We start from the raw sequence: 22931 nt of genomic DNA on the forward strand, positions 1-22931 counted from the left end.
TGCACATGCATTTGAATATAAATTTCTGAGATTTTAAATCTGTTATTTTACCTTAATTTTAATTAAAAAATATTTTAAAACCTGCTGATTACCTATAGTATAATTAAATTTCAATATAATGCATGGCAACTGTTGGTAGTTTTGAAGTTTATATATTTTTTTGGCAAACTTCAGTTTTTGACATTTTGGACGGGTTTTTGACGGTTTAAACCAGTATTATACCCTTGTCATGTCAAAAACCACTTTTTGACGTCAAAAACCCAACCCTGGTTTGCACAAACATGTATTGATAGGAAAATATTCCCAATATTCACATTACATTTTGAAAATAGGGATAGTCTAGATATAGTAACGAAATTAACGATCAAATCAAAATTAAATAAATTTTGATCTGCAATGAAAAAGAAATAAGTCAGGAAGAAAATAGAAGATACATACACAGCAAGATAAGAATATTTGGGGATATTTTTCGTATCCTGATCTGTTGCTTCAACTTCAATCACCAAGGTGCCAAATAGATTTTAAACTTGCAAATTTTTTATTAACAACCTGTAGATATTTGCATGGGGTCTGGCCACGAGTTATACCTTTCGAGTTGGTCCCTTTCTGTGATGTTACTTTTAGTTTCTTGCGGGCCACTGCCCGGAAGTTGGCCAGACTTGGCGATTATTCTGCCGCAGATCACAAAACGGGAATCTCCCCGATTATTTATTGTGGAACTTTTCCATAACTTAATCTGAAGCAGAATAATCTCCAAATCTAGGTAACTTCAGGGCGGATGCCAGCAAAAACTAAAATAAATCACAGAAAGGAACCAACTCAAGGGGATAACTCATAGCCACTCCTGGACTAACTTTTGCATTTTATTTTAAGAAAAATTGCAAGTTTAAAATTCATTTGGCTAAGAGATTGCCATATCCTTATTTGACGGGTCAACTACAATCGCCAAGGCACCAAATTGATTTTAAACTTTAACCCCACATCGGAGATTTCCGTATCGCTACCTGTGACAAAATAATTCACAAGTCTTGGCAACTTCCGGGCAGAGGACAGCGAGAAAGTAAAAAATACATTACAATTTATCCGACCGCTGCCCGAAAGTTGCCAAAATTAGGCGATTATTCTGCCTCAGATCACGATACGAAAATCTCGTTTTCCAGGCGGAAAAATTACATTACAGGAGATAGATTTCATATCATTATCTGCTGCAATATTCGCCAAGCCTTGGCAACGGCCCGCTAGAAGCTTGAAAAAAAAGAAGAAAAAAACATCACTTTAGGAGACCAACACGAAGGGTTATAACTCGTAGCCACCCCTGGGCAAATCTTTACATATTTTTTAAGGGAATATTTTATTTCCTTATGGAGAAACAGTTCATACTCTCATGACATTAATAAATAGAAAAGAAAACACAAATTATACCAATGATTAGAAGGAGTGAATTTAAATCTACAGGAAAGAAAAACTAATCACTTAATGTTTAATATAAAAAATTTCGGAAATACCCATCAGAAACAAAAGTGGATGATGATCTTTCAACTGACAGGTATATTTGGAGCTCATTACAGTATTTTGCTTTTAGCTCGCTAATCAATTGCTTTGAGTGAGAGATAGGATGAAATTTACAGAAAATTTTTTCAATTGCTCCGTTTGACTTTTTTAACTAGAACAATGGATCTCTTTAACAGTGTATACAGTTTAATTAATTATTGTAAATTAGTTGATCCTCATTTCCTTGAAACATCAAAATGAATATAGGTTTTTGACATTTTCGACATTTTTGACAGTGAGGTTTTTGACGNCTATTTATTAAAAAAGCGGTCAGCCAAGCAACAGCCTTATTAAACTGATTAAACTTTTTTGTGATATTACGAACGATGAATTTGGCAACAGGTTTAAACGGGTTAGTGAGGACCGCAACTAGACCAACTGTTGTTTACTGTTGCAAAAAATATGTACATATATATATTATAGCTTGATAATAAAAACTTTACTGTTAAATTAAAAAACAGATTGTAGATACAAACAGAAAAAGTTTTTCTGACTCGTGGCGTTTTAAAGCTTTTTTTGTAAACTAGAAAAATTAGCATTTGATTCATCTGAAATAAGAGCTGCTAATTGAATGACGAAAAGTAAGCCTTCTTGTAAGTTTTAAATTTAAGCTATAATGGGTTTTCTAATATGAAGTATTTATTTTAGGGTTGGGTCATACTAAATTAGGTTTGCTTCTGTCTGACAGGAGACTGGTCTGTATATTTCAAAGGACTTCCCAAACATTAAATATTTTAATTACCACTATTATTTCTCCAATCTATGAATCCCACAACTCATTGTATTTTTAAGAACACATTAACTAAGTTTGGGTTCTTTTAAATGTAAATTTCATTAGATTTAAATGCCTATAAACTGCAGTAGAACTCCTATTTTACGTACGTTTTCCCGCTTTCTACTTCAATTTCTGGTTGACCCTGAAATATGCTTATACTGGTAATGCTAAATTATCGTGCTGCCCTTTTTTTAAAAAAAATTCCGCTTTATAATTTTTTTTAACATAACTCGCACAAACTTTTTCTTTTTTTAAAATAAAGGATTTGTTTATTAGCTGTGTCTAGCTTTTCTTTAATTCTATGTCTGCAAGCAGGAATTTCCCCCCTTTAGTTTAAATTAGAGTGATAGGACAGATAGTTACAGGAAGTTTGGGACTCTAAATTGAAAAATGTGGAATTTTTTCAGAAAAAGGCTTTTTAATCTCAGAATAATCCAATAATTTAAAGAATGTAACAACTGGTTAGATACCTAATCATTTCTTTTACTTGATTTTGGTGACCTGCAAAATGCTTCTAAAGTTTAAAAAAAAATGTTCCGGTAGTTCTTTAATTGATAGCTTTGGATAGTTATATAGTTGGAATGCATTACAAATGGAAAATAATGTGTAATGCTTTACAAATGGGTTTAATAAAGCTTCACAAGGTTACTTGCTTATGTTAATAAGTATGATAGGTAATGAACATGATTATGAAGTATATTGTGAATTATATTATAACTCCTATAGCTTAATTTTTAATAACTTATGTAAAATAACTATGAATTTTGCTCAAATTGTGTATTATCAACTTTAAAAGTATTCAATTTACACCTACTAATTCAAAAGCATGCACGAATGAAGCTAGTGATAACTCCACTAGAAATTCAGGATTATTTTAATCAAAATTAAAATAAAGTTCAATCTTCAATCAATGGGTATCTTGATTAGGGATGCATCAAATATTCCACAACTCTTCAGTATTTGACTTTTTTGCTGAATATTTGATCTAATATTTGGCAAAGTATTATTTGCCAAATTATTTCGACTATGTCTTTTTTGGGAGAAATATTAATAGATTTAATAAAGAATAATCTATATATATATAATTGTATATTTTACTATACATTATTAGAATAGACTACTAACTCTGATTTTATTAAACTTAAAGCTCCATTATGTTGAAATAAATGGGGGGGGGGAATTAGTTTATGCTGTATTTATTATAAAACCGCTAGTACCTACTCAAATTTACTTTTTTACATAGGCCCCATGTCATTTTTGTACCTTTTCATCATTCCATTATTATCAAGCAATTTTTAATTAGTATCATTTATAAAAAATTATGCTATATTCCCATAAATATTAAATTTGTATTAATTTTAAAAAAGCTGTATTTCATAATCACAGCTAAATAATTTAATTAATAATACTGAAGTATTGCATTTTTAAAATATAGACAAGCAAAGGGTCATTAAGCATATATAAGTAAAATAAAATTTAAATGTTAGGAGTTTTTAATTTATATGTTCAATGAAGTTTTAAAGTAATCATTAATTTAAAGTATTTAGTTTTTTAAATTTTATTTATATTAGCATATTTAAGAAATAAAAGTGAATATTTATGAACTGTTCATTAAAAACATTAATTGATAGTTAAATGGAATTGTTAAATGTTATGAAATACTTAGGAATGTTTTAATTAATTTCAATTAAGGGATTAAAATATCATTTGACATATTGCCTAAAAAATGGTTTAAATAAAAGTTTAAAAAAAAAATTCCTACCTTGTTTTTAGATACATTGGTTTTATTTAAAATTGTGTCTGAAATATCAGCGAGTTAAAAAGTAGTTAGTTAGGAAACATGTGTCTCCATTGTGTATTATCAAATGATTGATTGGTCATTAAGATTGTTAAAGTTTATAAATTTATGACTCTACTTAGATGTATTTGCCTTGAACTTTTGGACATGGAATAATTTGAATGCTATTAGAATTTTCTAAAAAAAAATTCTCTCCTTTTATTGATCAAATTATTGTTTTGGATATTTATTTTGGAAATGTAATTTAAATTATTACTTTTATTGTGAAGAACACAATTTATTAACAGTATATAAAATATTACAAATGATGGATATATTTCAGTTATAAGTACAAATTATAAAAATATTTAAAATCTATTTATTTTCATGTTATAATTATGTATTTAATGTTGTATGTAGCACATTGAAGATTAAATATGTCCATGACAAAAGAAGAGTTGAAGCCACATGTTGATAAAACTGTGCAGAAATTTCTGGGTTTCAATGAACCCTCCCTAGTTTCAGTAGCCGTTCGATGTCTCGTCAAAGGCTATGATCTGAGGAAAACTTCAGGTATTATACTTTATTTTTATAATTCTACTACAGCTTTTGACCCATTGTACTTCTTACAAAAAAGTGTTTATTCTCTCGGATTTCAAATCTGCTTTAAAGGCCTTTAAGTCCTTAATTTTTAGTATCTTTATAATTGATAGGAACAATTTTTAAGTCTTACAAAATTATTTAAAATTCTTATATCATTGTGAATGAGACCATGCACATAGGATAGAGCATTTTAGAGATACAAAAAAGGATGTGTGCAAGGCAAGGGGAAGAAATCATATCCTTCTTTCATTAATATATTGGTTCTATTATTATAAATTCTTTCTTTTGCTTACAATGATACCACATGAGGGAAGGGAATCATTCTGAAAGAAAATAATAGAACGTGGAAAAAAAGGATACTGCACATGGAAAAAATCCTGCTTTTCTAAGGTAATTCAGTTCTACAGGTATCGCACATGCTTATAGTAACAAAGTAAAGCCTTAAGAAAAGAAGTAACAAAAAAAAATTCATCCACAATTTCTAAAAACTGGAAGATTTAAATGTGTATAATAATGGCCTTATAAATGAAACATTTTATTAATAGAAAGAAGAAGAAAAATTTTGGTGTAGTTGAATATTGAGATAACTGAATATGTTATGCATGTCTGGCAGAGTGAAATATAAAACTTATTCTTGTAATTTTTTCAATGTTTTTCCCAAATTTCTTTATTTACTTTTTTTTTAATATATGTAAAAAATTGAAAAATAATTTCATTCCAATTATTACATAAATAATTTTATTTCGTAAATGCTGATATTTTTTTATAAATGAAGTAGTTCAAATTAATTTCGAATTTAAATCACTGTAATCAGCTTAGATATTTAAAAAAAGAAATATTAGTATCATGCTAAAAGTTCGGCACTTGTAATGGAAATTTTGTTAATAAGAATAATTATAATTTTATATAAATTGAAAAATATTCATAAGGTTTAAGGATCTCTTTTGTTCTATAAATAATAGTTACTTCCCTTATCTATTATAATTAAAGGCACATTAGTATGCTCTTAAAACAAGTTAAATAAATTTATGTATCAAGTTAAATTATCTTCAATTATTTGAAAGTCGAAATTTTCATAGTAGTTGTAACAAACTCTTGTAGTAATTGCCTAGAAAGTGATCGACGACGAAATCACACTAATTAAACTCCTGAAATGTGTGTTTCGTTTCAAGATTAGGTTGTTGTAGTAAATAATATTGTGTAAAAAATGTCGGATTTAAAAACTGAAAAAATCAATGGCAATAACTGTGAAGATTCGATAGAATTATTGATTAAAAAGTAAATACTCAAGCGCACAATTTGAATTTTACTTTTTGTTTGAAATATATCAAGACATATTCAAAAATCATGTGAAAATCAATATTGTTAACTGCCGAAAGTACAATCAAAACATTACATTGGTTTACGATACTATCAGTGTAAGGTGAGCGTGTCAAAAAGTGATTATCTAAATGCATGATTCAGATTTCTCTAGAAAAGTAAAGAAAAATCTTTCTGCAGAAACTCTGTAATGTTCTGTGACAATGTATCTTCAAATCACAGTTGGTACATTAATTGTTCATTTAACCTACTACTTCATACTTATTAATTATTATTTCTATTTTCAGATAAACTTTCTTCACATTTGGATGATTCAAGGGCTTCTAAGCTTGCTGAACTTTTGCTTAAAAACTATGGAAATGAATCAAAAAGAAAAAGCAAAAAACGTTATAGAGTAAGTGAATTAAAATGTTTATTTATGAAGTGTTGTGTTGCTTCGTTTACTGACCCTCTCAATCATTTTTTGCTTTATTGACTTACAAATAGCAGGATTTATAGATTTAATTAAATAAAAAAATTTAAAGGATTCCATTCAGATTTACTATGCGTTTTAATGTAAGGCAATCAAATTTGTATTGATTTTTCAAAATTTAGAAATTTATTGTTGTGTCAATAAGTTTCAATCCACAAAATTACTTTAGTGCTTAGTTTGAAGTAATAAATTACAACTCTCATGAGATTATTTTCTGAAAATCTTAAAATTTATAGAGGTGAAAAGCAAAAGCGACATGCTGTTTCTTATAGTTTGACAACGGTTGATTATAGAACCATAGATTCTTTCTAGCTAAAAGAAAATTAAAATTTGTTATTTCACTACCTTTTTTTGACATAAAGATCTCATTTTTTTCTCCCTACACATGGGGAGAACACTTTTCTCCCCTATCTATTCAACTTCAATGACTGGAATTTTTAAATCTTTTGAATGATCTTTTTTTTTTTTTCCAAACATTTTTATATGATATCATAATAATAAAATGTTACTGACTGAAATATTATGTTTATCATTTTTTTTTTCCTTTTTTCCCTTTTTATAAGACTTTGATTATGTTACGTCTATATTATACGGAAAAATCTATCCCAGCTTGCGGAAGTTTCGCTGAATACAGATGCAGGACTTTCCACTGTAGTTAATAATGAGACATTGCCATTACCTTTTTGATAAATTTGAATCATTCATTTGGTTACCTTATGTATCACTGTTTTAATGCAGTTATATGGTTTGAAATGTACTGTTATTTATTTTTAGTAATTTTAAATTATAATTCAATTATATTTATGAAATTTCATTAATTATTAACTAAATTCTCAAAGTATCTTTAAAAAAGCTGATTTTAATCAAATTAATCTGTGAAAGAAAAATGATGAACCTTGCAAAATTGGCTTCTAAAAAGAATAGAAATTTTCCAGAAGTTGTTGAAAAATTAATTTTTAAATCTTAAGTAATGCTCATTATAACAATATTTTATTAGGTTTTTGAACAGTAAAATGTTTAATTAGAATGTACTTATTAAACCTGTTATTTTTAATAAATAAGTAAATGAATTTGATGATTTCTAGGATGAAGATGTTTCTAACAGTAAGAAGTTTAAAGTGGAGGACCATCCTAACCTTCCTGTCGCAGGTCAGCCTAGTCCAGGAGAATTAACCACCTTACAGGTACATTTTATTAGATTACTTGATACTGTCATATATAACTTGTTAGTTAGCTGAAGTTTTGGGCCATCTTATAAAATAATTTTTAGCCTTTTTTTCTCAGACTCTAGAGCAGAGATTCTCAACCAATGTGCTGCGGCACTTTTGTGTGCCGCCAAATATTAAAAATGATGCAATAAAAATTATGACGCTTTTTTTTATCACGAGTAAATTTTAAATTAAAGAAAAGTATGTATATGTAATGCAAAAATTATAAATACTTTTGTATTAATAACAACATTAAAACTCTTTCGTTTTCATTTTAAATGTCTTTGGTAAAGAATAGGTGTAGAAATTCTATTTTGGGACTTCAAGGCTGAAAACATACCATTAAATTATAATTAGATTTATATTTCAAAGGAGGAGTTATTTTTAGAATCTTCTCTTTCTTTGACTTCCATATTAGGAAGCATTAAATGATTTTCCATAATACGTAGAGTTACAAGGTATGTACAACTAGAACCTGTTTACATCATGCTCTGTTAGTGTTTAATGCGGGACTGGTGGTTTTCGCATGTCTCTTGCTGAATAACATGTTCCATAAAAGATCTGCCGCAACCATCCGGAGTTTTATCCAGAGCTCATTCTAGGCAGGGTAAACAGGGCGCAGCACCCTGCTGCCCTTTTAGTCAAAAGTAAATTAAGTAAGTAAATTAGTGCCCTTATGTAATTAGTGCCCCCAAAGTGTAAATTAGTGCCCTTATGTAATAGACTCCATACCCTTTTTGCCCTTTCCTTCCTCAACCCTTCTTTACTTTTTCCCCAAACTCTACAATGGATTTCATGAACTGTTATTTTTAACTCTTTTTGTTTAGTTTGTCATTGCTGTCAATACATAGATTTATATGGGAAAGGAAAAATAGCCATCACAACCCATTGTTGCACTTGTCTTTGAAAGTTTGCAGTTACTTCCACTATCATTAAATCATAATTATTATTAATCATTTTAATTANAAATTATTAATTTACAAAAGAAAAAAAGCTAAATATTAACTTTCAAACGGAAATAAAAGCTAATCATTAAAGTAAGCTATGCCATTAATAGTTATAAAAGCAAATTAACAAAGGATAGCTAACAAAAAAATAAGCTAACAATTAATAATTAGCAAAAAACTAGTTAACAAGAAATCACAACATAAATAACAATGTTTAAAAACTAACAGTTAATAACTGTAGAAAACAAGCTAACAATCAATAACTAGCAAAAAAATAACTTACAAACTTATAAAAAATTAGTTGAAAGAGATAATTAATCTCTTAATAGACGTGCTTTTGTATTACATATTATTTATTTCACATTCAAAATTATTATCACAAATTATTTAACACAGTGTATTATGGGTAAGTAAACAACTTATAAACTAATTTTTTTCATTTTGTGCCGTTAAATTTCGAAATCCTTAAAAGTGTGCAGCGACAAAAAAAAGGTTGAGAATCACTGCTCTAGAGTATAGTAATATAAAACTTCATTGCAACAATTACAATATTTTAGTGACAACATGAAGATATTGTTGCATGTATGATAAATGTAAATTTTGGAAAAGAAGGAAAATAAATAAAGATTCAGCAGAGTTTTATTTATTATTAAAGCATTCGAAATTGTTAAAATTTAAAAAAAGTGCAAGAAAATTGACTATGTAAGGAATTTTTGCCAAATAGTCGATAAAGTATTTTTTGGATAAATACTTATAATTTAACATTTTTTGGAAATTTACAACATATTTACTACTTGTGGATCATACGACACATATTAAAGGTTAGCAAATCTCCCTCATAACCACCAAAGCTATGGCCTCCTACTCTCTGATCTGATAAAGAAAGAAAAATATGCATCTTTTTAAAACTCTTGAGATATTGACAATAAAGCCTTCTTTTGGCTTATTTTTCCCCATTGGATGCATTTTTTGATAAACTTTCTTATCTGAGAAACACTAAGGTTGAAGTTATTGACAACAAAATTAAGCTATTCATCTCAATTTGATTTTTTAAATCATGTGGACTGTTAATTTTAATGAAGTATCCACAAAATTTAAGAATTTCCACAGGTGTATCTGAGAACGGTGTGTACATGTGCCTCTATATAATCTAACTCTGTATAAATGTGGTCTTTTTCGGTCTAGATTGCTGATAAAAATTCGCACAAAATGTATGGGTGGGGGTTTAATTAAATCGGGGCCTTGTTCGGTATTTTAAGGTAAGTACTTTGCTTAGATTGTTTCCAAATAATAAGCATTACTAATAAGTTTTTTTAGCTCTTTGATTGGTAAATGTGTAAAAAAACAAATCTGATTTAAATATTTATAAAAAAAAAAGGATTTTTTAAAAATATTTTTTTAAAAAATGCCTACTTCGAAGTATGAGTGGTTTGGTGTGAAAAAATTAGGGAACATTCTTTGGTGAGTGTCACTTTGATATCAGTCCAATATATTTGTTACATTAATTATTCCTCAGTTATGACTCTGCACAGAATGAATGTCAACATATTTCTGTACGAGTAAACCACCAATAATGTTACATTTTATAAACATAATTTAACAAATAATCCAACATAATTAACTTTCGTAAATCCATATTGTGTTTGTGTTGACATTCGCAAAAAATGCCAGATTTTAAATGTTTACATTATAGTAAAAAGTATTTAAGTTTTTTTTTCTTCATTTATTTACACACTACAGAGGTGTAAAACTATGCAATGAAATGTACAATTTAATTTTTGCTTTTTAATTATCAATCAAATTATTTATTTTTCAGATTAAAGAAATGATGGCAAATGCACAAAGAATGATAGAAGAAAGAAAAAAGGTAATATTTTAATTTCAAAAGGTTTGAAAAATTGGTGTGTTATTTTCTTTAAATTTAATGGCTTATAAATTACTAACATTCAAGTGTTCCCCTTTCTCATTCTAAAATAAAAAATGGTGCGAGTAAATAACGGAAAATATTAAATCTAATATTATATAGCATCAAAATCAGTGCAAAATAATATAACGGTTGTGTTTAAGTCTATACAAACTCATAGTTTATATAGACTTAACATTATATAAAGAAGAGAAAACAGCAGCCTTTTGTATCTTTCTGATAATAGAAACTTGTACAAAATATTAAGTTTTTTTTCTGGTTTCTTATATTATTTAATGTATACTAATTAGGTTAATATCAAAAATATTTCATAATAAATATCTACAGTAACTTGATAAAATACTAAAAAGAATTTTTTAATTTTTAAAAAACTTATGAAGCAAGAATGATGTAATTCCATACTCACAAATTTGAATCTTCCACAGTTGTTGTTAATGCAAGAGCAAAAGGAGAAGAAGAAAAAATTTCAAGTTGGTTTGATTTTGTCTACGAGGCACAAATTCTGTTCCGTAAATCTCTTTTTGATATTTTAAGCATTTTTTTACGATGTAAAACTATGGGTTATAACTTTTTATTCTTTTAAATTTTATTGATATGTGCTGCTGTTCATATCTAAAATCTTGTATAAAAGGCCATTTTTACAAATTTCAATTTTGTGTGAAATATCATTTTTACAATTTTGAATTTTGAGAAAAAGCCATGAAACAGCTCAGATTTCAACCTGGTTTCAAAAGAGCTGTTTATTTTAGTGTAACATCTCTTATAATTTGAAGATGACAGATGCATTTTTTATTTTATAAGTTCAATATTTCTCCCTCCTTTGCAGCAAATGCTTCTGACTGGTGTTATGAATCAATCGCCTACTGTTGCTTCATCTTCAGCGGCAGCAGAAGCTCCATCTCTTTCTGAGAATAAAGCTAGAATTGCTCAATTAACTGCGATGATACAAGCAAAACTGAGCTCAAAACCAACGTTGCTCACCAACTGGTAAATCATCTCATATATTTGAATAATGTTACTTTTAATTAGAGTTAATGTGTAACACATATTTTTTTAACATTTTTTTTAGGAAACCTGATGATTCTAAAACCCATAAGTAAGTTAAACCTTACTGTAAAAGTAAAATAACCTTATTGTGAATATACCTTATTGTAAAAATAAAAGTCTTGTTCTAAAAATAAAATAGTTTTGTTGTAAAAATAAAATAAAGTAGATGTTTTACATTTATTTTAACTTTTTTTTAGACCTGCACCATTGATTTTGGACTCTGAGGGACGAACCTTAGACATGACTGGCAAAGAAGTTCACCTGACTCATCACATGCCAACATTAAAAGTAAATTTGTTTTTGTATATGTTTTGTTACGTTTGTGAAAGTCTATGTTTAATTCTTTAGTATTTCATTATTGTTAGTTTAATTTCTAGTGCAAGAACCATATGTGACTGTATTTTACTTCACACTTGGTAAAAGTAATTTCAAAAAGTAAAACTATAGAAATGGAACCTGAATAGAAACCTATGTCTTTAAGATAAAATACAGCATTCTAATGTGAAACTGTAGAGTAAGAAATTCGTGATCCCGGTTGTTTATATTGCGTGTCAGAATGTGTTCTTGGATCTTTGGACGTACAAGAGAGGGCAATGTGTCCAATTCATGATCCATTTATAATGACTTTTAATTTTTTAGGCTGATTCAATGGTCTAAACTACTAAACAAACTCTACAATTGATGGTGTTATTTAAAACATTTGTTATTAAATTCTCTCTTTTATTTAGTGATCTATACAGTATTCTATTAATAATATTTTTCATATGTGTATAAATTACGGGTTAATTTTAGAGATTTTGAGTAGTTTTAGCTTTTTTATTTCCTGCAATTATTACAAATTGTAGATTATTATAAAGTCAAATGATATTTGAATTGTTCCTTTTCCCTCGTAAAATCCCTGTGGCACAATCACGACAGCATTTTTGCAGAAAGATTTTGCATTTGAACTACAAAAAATTTTGGTTCATTTTTCAGCCCAAGTTTGGCTATTATGAAATTTTCTCTTCCGTTTTTGACATTGTTTTCAAACGATTGCTTTTCTCATGTAACTGAGGGGAAAGAGGTGACTTTAAAAGTGAAACCTTGAATAGAAGTCAGCAAATTCTTGTGATGTTAGAATAGGCATGTGATTTTTTTCCTCTACTTAACAGAAATCAATAAGATTATTAATTCATTAACTTATGTGAGATAGATTATAAGTTTGAGGGACCGACAATAAATTATGAACAAAAAATGCGTAACTTGTAACAATTATTTCGGTTATTATAGGGGTGAAGGGCAGGGTTTGAAAAAACCCAACCCGCCTGGGTTTTATTGAAAAAACCCGGGGAAAATTGGGTTTTATTTGAAAAAACCCGGGGAAAATTGGGTTTTTTCATTTAGTGCTCATAAATTTTACTGTGAAAATATTTTTATTTATTAAATAGTGTTGTATAAGTAAACACTAAAATTTCATCTGACTTTTACCTGTAATAAAATTAANTTTTTTTTTTTGAAAAAACCCACTTATCGTTCCAAGTGGGGTTTTTCAAGGTGGGCTCGCCCAATAAAACTCGGGCGGGTTTTTTCAAAGTGGGCCCACTTGGCGAACCCTGGTGAAGGGCCACTTGCATAGCAGGTTGAATAACAATAGGCTGCACACATATTTAGGCATGTTAACGACAAATAACAAAATTTTTATGTAAACATAAGCACTAATTTTTTTTTCACAGTAAACCTGGAATTTATCAGTAATATTTTCAGAATTGGAATTTATCAGTAATCAATATTATCAGTAATTTAATATTAACTCCAATGAATAATGAAATTAACCTTTTTATTTTTAGGCTAACATAAGAGCTCAAAAGAGAGCCCAATTCAAAATGAGTCATGAGAAAGTAATGGAAGAACTATTTGAGCAGAAGTTCTATGATCCCAGAGTAAGGTAGGTATCTTATATTTTTACAAGTATATATTATGTTAAAATACTTTATTTATCTCACTTAGAAGCTTTTTTTTTTAAACATAACTTTTCTTCACTTGATCGTTTTTATAGTATAATTTGTTTTTATCATTGTTTTGTGGTATCATTGTAAAACTTATTCTATTATGTGATTTCTAGTTATTTTTAAAATCTAGTTTTTAATAAGCAATTTTATAAGTTTTAATATGAATGAACATTTTACAGATTTTCTATAATTTTTATTTTGCTTTGTTTTCAAATAATGATGCTGTAATTCTTTAACAAATTTGTAAAAGTGTTGAATGCTGTTTTATTTTTGCCATGTCTGTTTTTTTCTTATAAATATTTTTCTATCTCTTTTTTTTAACAGTGCTAAAAATTTTCAAAGACCCAGAAAAGGTTTTAAATTTCATGATAAAGGAAAATTTGAACAGTTGGCACAGAGATTAAGAACCAAAGTGAGTAAAATATGATATTTTTCAGAGTTTTTCAATCAAAACACATTATTTATGTATTATTTTTGTAGTCTAGTGATTCTTTTTTTAAAAACATAATCATAGTATTTTCTACTAAAGCAATGTATTAAATATGACATCACATATTGTTTTATTTATTCATATGTATACATATAAGTCATCATGCTTTATGCTTACATCTATTTTACAGAAATTTCCTCATTGTTTGAAAGGCTTACCGGGCCTTTTTCAAATGTTTGCACTGGTTTCATTTTGCTGGCTTCACTGATATCCCAATTTTAGCTTCTGCAACTATTTCTTTAAGTGACCATCAAGAATTATTGTTTTTATTTTCAAAGCAAAAAAGCTTCAATTTTTTTCCTTTAAATATTGGTAGAGTTTCTAAATGATAGGTATGGGCTTCTGCAAGTTTCAAAAACGATCAAACAGGTATTATTAACATTATAAAAAAACATAAGTACGACTTTATTAAATTTATATTATATGATAATACAGGGTGACAATTATTGACCTATATGTAATAAAAAATCAAATTTTAACAAATTACTAAGTTTAAGTATTTTAAAATTAAACTGGTTTTCGTTTTTAGTTTATGACATGTTTGATATACCTGCCATCATCAGCTGTGATGTTGATGCACATGAATAGTGAATTTCTACATGATTCAATGAAGTGTTAATATGAAGATGTTTTTATTGTACAGTACACAAAGAAAATGAAGAAGAAAAAAAATTTATTCAGACAGACCACCCTGAATAACTTCTGATCTAATGATCCGATCTTCACCTTTTAGGACTCGATCTTAATGGGTCCAGGGTTTGACCTCAAACATGCTTATTAATTAGTGTAGACGATATTTTAAATTGCAATAAAAAGTTATTAGGGTTTTTTTTCGCACTGCGCATTTGAAAACGCTGTGCTCTAACATTTTCTGCTAAAAATAATCAACAACAAAAGTGGGCAAACTTTAAAAATAAAAAATCCTATCATACCCTGCATTATATCGCCAAGTTAAACCTTTTTTTTTCTTCATGAATTAAATTTTTATTTTTTATTTTATTGAAATTATTAATACTTTTTATTTGTTTTATTTTAAGATGGCTTTCGTTCATAAGTTCAATATGTTTATTTGTAGGCTCAGTTAGAGAAATTGCAGGAAGAAATTGCTCAAGCAGCCCGTAAGACAGGAATTTCCTCTGCTACCAAATTGGCTTTGATTGTACCCCGAAAAGAATATGTAAGTATTGAAATTTGTTTGTATCATTGATGTATTTCTAATTGAAAAAAAAGAGGATATTTTTTTTGTTAAATTATTTTTTAGTACTCTTAGTGTTATTCCTTACTTTTTTTTATTCCGTACTTGAGTAACATCTTTTTATAAGACAGGTGTGTGTTTAATAATTTTAAGTTCCATTTTGGCTTTGTACAATTCCATTCGTTTAAGTAACAATCAACTATTGGATCACTTGTATCTTCAATTTTAATTTTTTTTTTCTGTTTTAAAGTAAGTTGATCATATCGGTAATGAGAAATTTACTATCTGCCAGATTACCATAGATGAGATTGTAAGATTTCCAGTTATTAAAAATTTGTTCCAGAACAAATGTCTAAAGTGTCTTTTAATAAATACAATTTTTTTAAAAAATATTATTAGTAAGAAAGCATATTTGGGCAGCAGACTTTAAAAATAAAATTTATTTTATAAAACCTTCGTTTCATGTGCTGTTTAATACTTTTGACTTTTTACAGAGTTGGTCATTCTTCTTCTATGCTGAACATATAACAGACAAGCTTTTTATACTCTATTAGGTATGAGAGTTTTAAAAAGATTCACTTAAAACATTTTATTTATATAAGAAAAAAAATATTTTTTTTGTTTCCCCTTTAAATAGATACATAAATATGAGCTATTCAAAAACCTTCTTTGGAATTCTGTGGATGTTTCTTTTTCTTTTTTTTTTAGCAAAAATTAAATTAAAAAATATTTTGTATTAAAAAAATCTATATTTCGCAAAACCAAATACCAAATTGCAGAAACAAGCTAAAACTAAATTCTTAATAATAGTAAGAATGCTTTAAATAATATAATTTTTAATAGCACACAAAATATTTTGTTACCTTTGTTGTAAGAAACTTTTTTTTGTTAATTTTTATACTGTTATAAAACACTAAACTAGTATTGTAAAATAAAAAGCATTTTATTTGTTCTAAATTAAATAGCCTTTGTAACAAATAAATTTCATTTACTAATCAATTTAGTTTTAGATATATTGTTAAGTAATTGAAGATAACTTTTTTTTATTTAAAATATTTGAAAAAATTAATTTTAAGACTACCATAATAAATTTACGCTATAAGCACTTATTACATATATTTTTTTCTATACATCATAATCAGTATCATATACTTTTTGAAATCTAATAGATTTCATATAGTATATTACTAATATAGACTATATTAGTTATTGAATCAAACAAATTCTAAAATTTTTATTTAATTGATTTATAAAAAATTTAAGAAAATGGTTTTCAATTTTGACACTTTAAACAGATGTTAATATAATATCTGCTAATATAATATATATTAATAAAATCTTCATTGGTGCTGATTGCTTTAATATTTAAAGGATTTATTCCTCTATATATTTGCGACATTGTACTTGCAAAATATGTATTTGCTTTTTTAAAATATTTCTTTCCTAATTAATATATCCACACCTTAATTTGAATTATAAATTTCACAAATTTGTATGTTGCATTATGAAATATGCTATATGACCAACTGAGCACATGTGAGGTACAAACAACATGTTTTTCAAAAAAACAAAACTTCCTCTATTGAAATTATCTTTTACTTAATTTTATCTCAATATTTATTTGAAAATCCTTTTTTTCTTAAGCAGCATCAACACAAATAGAAAATATTATCCCCCTTGTCTGCTTATTATAAATAAATATTATTTTAAGAAGATTTGAAGGTTTTTATATGTATGTAATATAATAATAAAAAGAAAGTTAAGAGTTTGCCTATGTGTTTTGTTCTGTTGTAACTTAAGAACCGTTTTTTCTATCATACTGGAATTAAGACAGCGGATGCAAGGAGCTCAAAATTCGCTCAAAAATAAATAATTAAATATTAGTGATATATGCTAGCTAATAGCTCTCTTTAAAAAAATAAGACTTTTTGCATGTTCTTAATTATTTAATTATTTTTTATTCGTTATGTCAGATATGCTTAATAATGCCATGAACATGATAGCATATGTAGATTATGTCGCCAAATCAGTGTTTCTAAAGTTATATGAGACCATGTATTTCTTTTGTTTGTAGTTATGCTTTTAAAATGTTAATTTATAGAACTAAATAGTTTGAAATCAACTGCAATTGAAGTAAAAAACTTATAAGTTATGTATTGAAAAGCAAAATTAATTTATAAATAGTACTTATTCGTATAGAGGAAGTATACAAATTGCCATATCTCGCTAACGATGCTTAATTGCATTTGGTAATAGGTTTTAATTTAAATAAAAAATATATGATATGTTCTGAAAATCGATGGCTTCATCATCAAAATTAATGGCTTCCTAATTTTAGTAAAATGTACCAACTGAAATAGCAAATAAGCTGTGCATTAAAAAAAATTTATTAATGGAGAATTGGTACTAATCGGTTTAGAAGAGTAAAAAATTGCTGAACAATTATTCGTGCTAATGAGGCTTAATAAATTTTGGTAATAACAGGGTGCGTAGCGTTTTTAAAAAGTGCTTAAAGGTGCTTATTTTTGATTTTCGTTTTTTAAAAGCTTTTAAAAGTGCTTTTTTCATTGGGTGTTTTTAAAAAGTGCTTAATTTTTCCGTTTTTCAAAATGAAATTTTTCCTTTACCATGTTGATTTTCGCTTCGAATTATGGAAAAAGATGCAGTTCACATTGTTCTATTCAACGTTTTCGCAATTAATTCCACCCCAATCTATTTCGACGCATTGTCAGTCCGTAGTGAATGAAAATGCCATTCGTTTTACATGATTCAAAATTTCAAAATTTTTGACAATTGTCAAAAATAATGCCAAAAAAAAAAAATTTTTTGACATGACGGTTAAAACAGGATAAAAACGTCAATTGTCAAAAACTTTCCAAACCTGCCTAATTATGATATTTTTTTTAAAGTGCTTAAAAATATTTTTCGAGTACTTGAAAAGTGCTTAAAAGGTGCTTATTTTTTGGTGAATAATTTGGCTACGCACCCTGAATAAGTACTAACTGAAATTTAAAAAAATAAGCTGTATACTATAAGAACTATTTAGCAAAATTAATAGAGGAATAGCACTAATTTATTTAGAAGAAATGTAAAAAATTGCTGTATTATTATTGAGGCTAATGATGCTTACTTTTGTTTATGAGCGCTACTAATATTATGGTAATTGATGCAGTTCTAATAAGTACCATATATATAAATATATGTACAGTGTATTATATTAATATACTTGATACCTATTAAAACTACAGCAATACTGGGAAGCTTTAATATAGATATTGAGAAAATGGGGTTTTTATTATCCCTCTAAAGGGTTAGTACCAACAAAAAAAAAATTGTAGGATTGTTGTAAATTTTGCCTACCACAAGTTGGCCTTGAGCAACGGCATCATGCCAAATTATTCTGAATACATTTATTTCGATGGGTTGAACTACTAAAAACGTGTTTGCTTAATCTAATAATGTAAAGCCACTGAAAAGTACAAAATATAATAATTAATTTAAAAATGGAATTATTTTAGTTTAATTGTGTTTGTATATGTCTTTCAGTTTTGTGGTGTCGTTCAGTACTGAGACATTGCTTACTTACTTTTTTTTACCCTGTACAAAGAACGGGATACAGCTAATATATATATACAACCTTCAAATATTTCAAAAATTTCTGTGTACCCTTTAATAGTGTGTACCCTTTAAAAGTATGTACCCTTTAAGAGCCGTGGTAGTTCAAGGGATATAGCGTTCATTCCTCAATGAGTAGACCCAGGTTCAAAAAGACTCTAGAGATATTACTACATTCATAATGAGCTCTATATTTCAAGTTGTGATGACGGTGGAAAAAAAGCAGCTAAAGATATATCGCTTGAATGAAAGACATGAATTAGTTTTTTCAAATTATTGAAGGATCTTAAATTAATGATGTTTTTCAAAGGCTCTCATGAAATAATTCTAATTTGCACTTTTCAACAGATATTCATGAATTAAGTCAACTTTAGCCAGCACTTGTGTATACTATTTCTGAAAATAGCACAAAATGTCAAAAAGAAAAGCCACAGTTTTGTGAAAACCTTTGAGGCTTCAATGCTACATTAACTGGTCTCATAAAAATCAGTTAATCATTTATTTTCATAAAGTTTAATCAGGGGGCGTAGCGTTTTTAAAAAATATTTTAAAGGTGCTTATTTTCCGTTTTTAAAAGCCCTTAAAGGTGCTTTTTTTATTGGGTGTTTTTAAAAAGTGCTTAATTTTTCCATTTTCCAAATGAGATTTTTCCTTTACCATGTTGATTTTTGCTACGAATAATGCAAAAAGTCACAGTTCACATTGTTCTCAACATTTTCACAATTAATTCAACCCCAAAGTGCTGAAAAATAGTTTTTGAGGGATTTAAAAGGTGCTTATTTTTTGTTGACTAATTTGGCTATGCACTCTGTTATTTACTTTTAAAACATTCGTTATTTCAAACTAAGGCAAACAACGTTAAAGAGCACAAAAATATTTATAAAATACAGACAGCTGTTTCGGATGCTCAAAGGGCAACCTTCATCAGTGTAACACAAAGAAATGAGAGAGAAACAGGGTAAATATAGAGAAAGGTGACATCACAAGAGGGTTTAGAGCAACGGCAAATAGCAGGGGAGGGTGAATGGATGACGACGAGTAGGAAGCAAGGAATGAAAAGGTGGTTAGTTAGGAATTTTTGAAAGTATGATAAGACTCGTAAAAATCTAAATCAAAAATTGAGCAACAATTTTGAATGACTTCAGAAAAATTGAAATTATGATTATAGTCCCAACAATGTTGGACAATAGATGTGCGTGTAAATTCTTGTTTTTTGACATAAGCTTCATATTCCTTAACACGGCACGCTTAGTTTGGCCAATATATGAAAGGCCGCATTGGCAATTAATTTGGTATATACCCCAGCTATTTTGACTGTCAATGGGCTGTTTGAAATTAGAAAATTTTATTTTATTAATAGGACTGAAAATAATATTAAAATCAAACTTCTTTAGGATATTAGCAACTTGCCGACTTATTTTAGGAAAATAGGATAAAATTACTAAATTGTTAGAAAATTCTTTGGAAGGTTTATCGATAGGCGATTGTTTAGTTAAGTTTTTATAAATATTATCAATAATGTTAGGAGAATAACCTCTGTCATGAGCAATTGCATTGATGTAATTTAATTCTGCATCAAGAAAATCAATGTTAGAACAAATATTAACAGCACGGTAGACAAAAGACCGAAAAGAGGCAAGTTTTTGGTTAAGAGGGTGGGAGGATTTGTAATGAGGGGGAAGAGAAACAGCAAAAGGTTTACGAAAAACAGTGGTATGGAATGAATTATCATTCCGAGTCACAAGAACGTCTAAGAAAGGAAGTTTTTGATCAGTCTCTAAGGTGAACTGAATGCAAGAATCAATGCTGTTCATAACATTAAGAATTTGGTCTAAATTACAATTATTTTCATCTAACAAAGCACAACTGTCATCAACATATCTTTTATAAAAGGGGAAAGTTAGGATTTTGAATAGTTTACTTTCAAAATAATGCATATAGATGTTACTAAATATACGGCTCAAAGGATTACCCATGGCAAGACCATTGGTCATACGGTAAAATTTGTTGTGGAACGTGAAAGTATTTTGTTGTAAACAAAAACGGGTGAGGTTAGCATATTCATCAGCCTCATATTTGGAAAAATGATATTCCGAAAGTCTAACTTTTAGGCATTCCAAAGTCCCCTCAACGGAACATTAGTAAACAGTGATTTAACATTAAATGAGGTCATCAAATAACTATTAGGTTTTAGATTTTTAACTTCTTTAACAAACTCAAGGGAATTTTTGGTAGTGAAAGAATTATAACCAAGGAGAAAGGAGAAGACAGAAACTAAAATTTTGCGAGTTTGTAAGACGAGGTACCAATGTTGGAGACAAATGGTTCGAGTTATTTGTTATATTATTAGCCAGTTATTACTTTATAGCTAACTGAGTTTAAAATTATAGCTTTGCATCTAAAGTAAAGGGCTTAAACTATGGCTTTTACTTTTTCACTTTCTTTGATGAAAATCTTCAACAAACACTGTTAACTGAGTTCTGGTTTTTCAATGATTGGATGTGAGTTGTTTCAGTTGAGTTGTTTTTATTTCTAGAAAGAAGGAGATGTACCTGACATCGAATGGTGGGATTCATATATATTACAGAGTGATAAGTAAGTTTCTTTTCTCATATTTTCTTTACTGCCATTTGAAGACTACCTGCTATTACATACCTTGGAAGACGCGGCACCTTGCGTTTTATTTATTGTCTTGATGTACGTTCTTCACATTCTTTTATGACACTTTATGATATTTAGACAGATAGAAGCATTTCTTCTATCATACATTTTTGCAAATGTTTTCCTGGTTTTGAAAAATATTTTTTTATGGAAAAAAAGAATTGACAAACTTTATTTTTTCAAAACTAATACAATCTCTCTTGCTGTAGTTTAATTTGGATAACTTTGGATTTGTTATTTTTATTCCGATGACGCAAAGACATGGTTTCTAGTAAAACACCGAAGCCAATCATCATTGGCCACTGTGATCAGCGTTCAAAGGGACCTAGGGTATACAGTATCAGCACTTGTTTTAAAGGTTCTGTCACAAATGCTATTCTTATCATGTTAATAATGCCCTTTCTGAAAACAAGCCGATCTGGAATTCCTCGACATTTAAAATAAATTTTACTTTGAGGGAAAAAAGATACCGAAGCTTTGTTACACTCTGGGAAGAATGCCTCATTCGTTTATGGAGCAGTAGAGGAAAAAGTTTAAAATTGTGTGGCTCAACAAATGTTGCAAATATGCTAAAGAAAAGCAAAAAACATTGTATTTATTCAAACTTGCGGAAAATAAAAAAAATCTTTTCCAAATTTATTTTTTGCTGATTAGGAAAAAGTGGGTTCAAACCAAAATTTTAAAACAGTTTAAATCAATAAATTAGTTTATTATAAGTAAGATAATGAGACACAAGTAGCAACTAACAGCAAGCTCTAATGGTAGGGGTTAAACAATATATGCATTTTAATTCAATATTATTATGCTAATGCTTTTTGCATAATTTCTAGCTGCTTTTTTTTTTAATTTTAGCTATGATGCTGACGAATCAAAATTGGAAGGTGTTACTGCCTTAGTTGAACATCCCATACAGATGAAGTCCCCATGTAAGATCATTTACTTAGAAGAAATTTAACTATTTTTTTTAATTATATAGTTATAATTTAATGCATGTTCTTACCAAATCTTCATTATAAACACAATACATTTCAACATTCGTTAAATATTTGAATAAAACTATATTTTGCTAAAATTTAGTAAGTTTTCTCAAATAAATTCTTATTGAAGTAGAATTTTTGCACAGAATATTGCTTGCTTGAATATTTATAAGTATTTGAATACATAATGAAGCAGGCCTCAGAAATCAATTTAATGCTTTTTTGGTTTTAAAATATTCAGTTTATTTCTATTCAAAACTCCCTTTTTAAATAAATTGAAAAAAATTTTAACTATCTTTGAGGAATTAAATGTCATTTACTATTCAAAATTAAAAGTAAACATTGTATGTAATATTTGAAGCTTATTTAATGTTAATCATT

General features: G+C 28.0%; 2 protein-coding genes across 8 annotated transcripts in view; one reads left to right on the forward strand and one right to left on the reverse strand.

Annotated features, from left to right (window-relative positions):
* The window catches only part of LOC107447595 (Vacuolar protein sorting 16B), a 33240-nt gene extending 31601 nt beyond the window's left edge, over positions 1 to 1639 (reverse strand). The window contains exon 1 of one of the 4 annotated variants that reach the window (XM_043049758.2): positions 1506 to 1639. The gene's annotated coding sequence lies outside the window, so the exon portion shown is untranslated. Of the gene's footprint in view, positions 1 to 438 lie in introns of all 4 variants that reach the window. The other 3 variants (XM_043049757.2, XM_043049759.2, XM_043049760.2) reach the window with 3 other exon arrangements.
* A 228-nt stretch (positions 1640 to 1867) lies between these two features.
* Positions 1868 to 22931, forward strand: part of LOC107447586 (U4/U6 small nuclear ribonucleoprotein Prp3) — a 30638-nt gene continuing 9574 nt past the window's right edge. For 2 of the 4 annotated variants that reach the window (XM_071184236.1, XM_043049762.2), the window contains exons 1-13: positions 1900 to 2144; positions 4524 to 4676; positions 6314 to 6420; positions 7584 to 7682; positions 10470 to 10520; positions 11404 to 11564; positions 11647 to 11673; positions 11822 to 11912; positions 13451 to 13548; positions 13937 to 14024; positions 15178 to 15279; positions 21449 to 21507; positions 22426 to 22499. In XM_071184236.1, the coding sequence (XP_071040337.1) occupies positions 4541 to 4676; positions 6314 to 6420; positions 7584 to 7682; positions 10470 to 10520; positions 11404 to 11564; positions 11647 to 11673; positions 11822 to 11912; positions 13451 to 13548; positions 13937 to 14024; positions 15178 to 15279; positions 21449 to 21507; positions 22426 to 22499 (1093 nt within the window). In that variant the 5' untranslated portion in view covers positions 1900 to 2144; positions 4524 to 4540. Of the gene's footprint in view, positions 2145 to 4523; positions 4677 to 6313; positions 6421 to 7583; positions 7683 to 10469; positions 10521 to 11403; positions 11565 to 11646; positions 11674 to 11821; positions 11913 to 13450; positions 13549 to 13936; positions 14025 to 15177; positions 15280 to 21448; positions 21508 to 22425; positions 22500 to 22931 lie in introns of all 4 variants that reach the window. The other 2 variants (XM_071184235.1, XM_043049761.2) reach the window with 2 other exon arrangements.

Source organism: Parasteatoda tepidariorum, chromosome 8 (assembly GCF_043381705.1).
Source record: "Parasteatoda tepidariorum isolate YZ-2023 chromosome 8, CAS_Ptep_4.0, whole genome shotgun sequence".
NCBI lineage: Eukaryota > Metazoa > Arthropoda > Arachnida > Araneae > Theridiidae > Parasteatoda > Parasteatoda tepidariorum.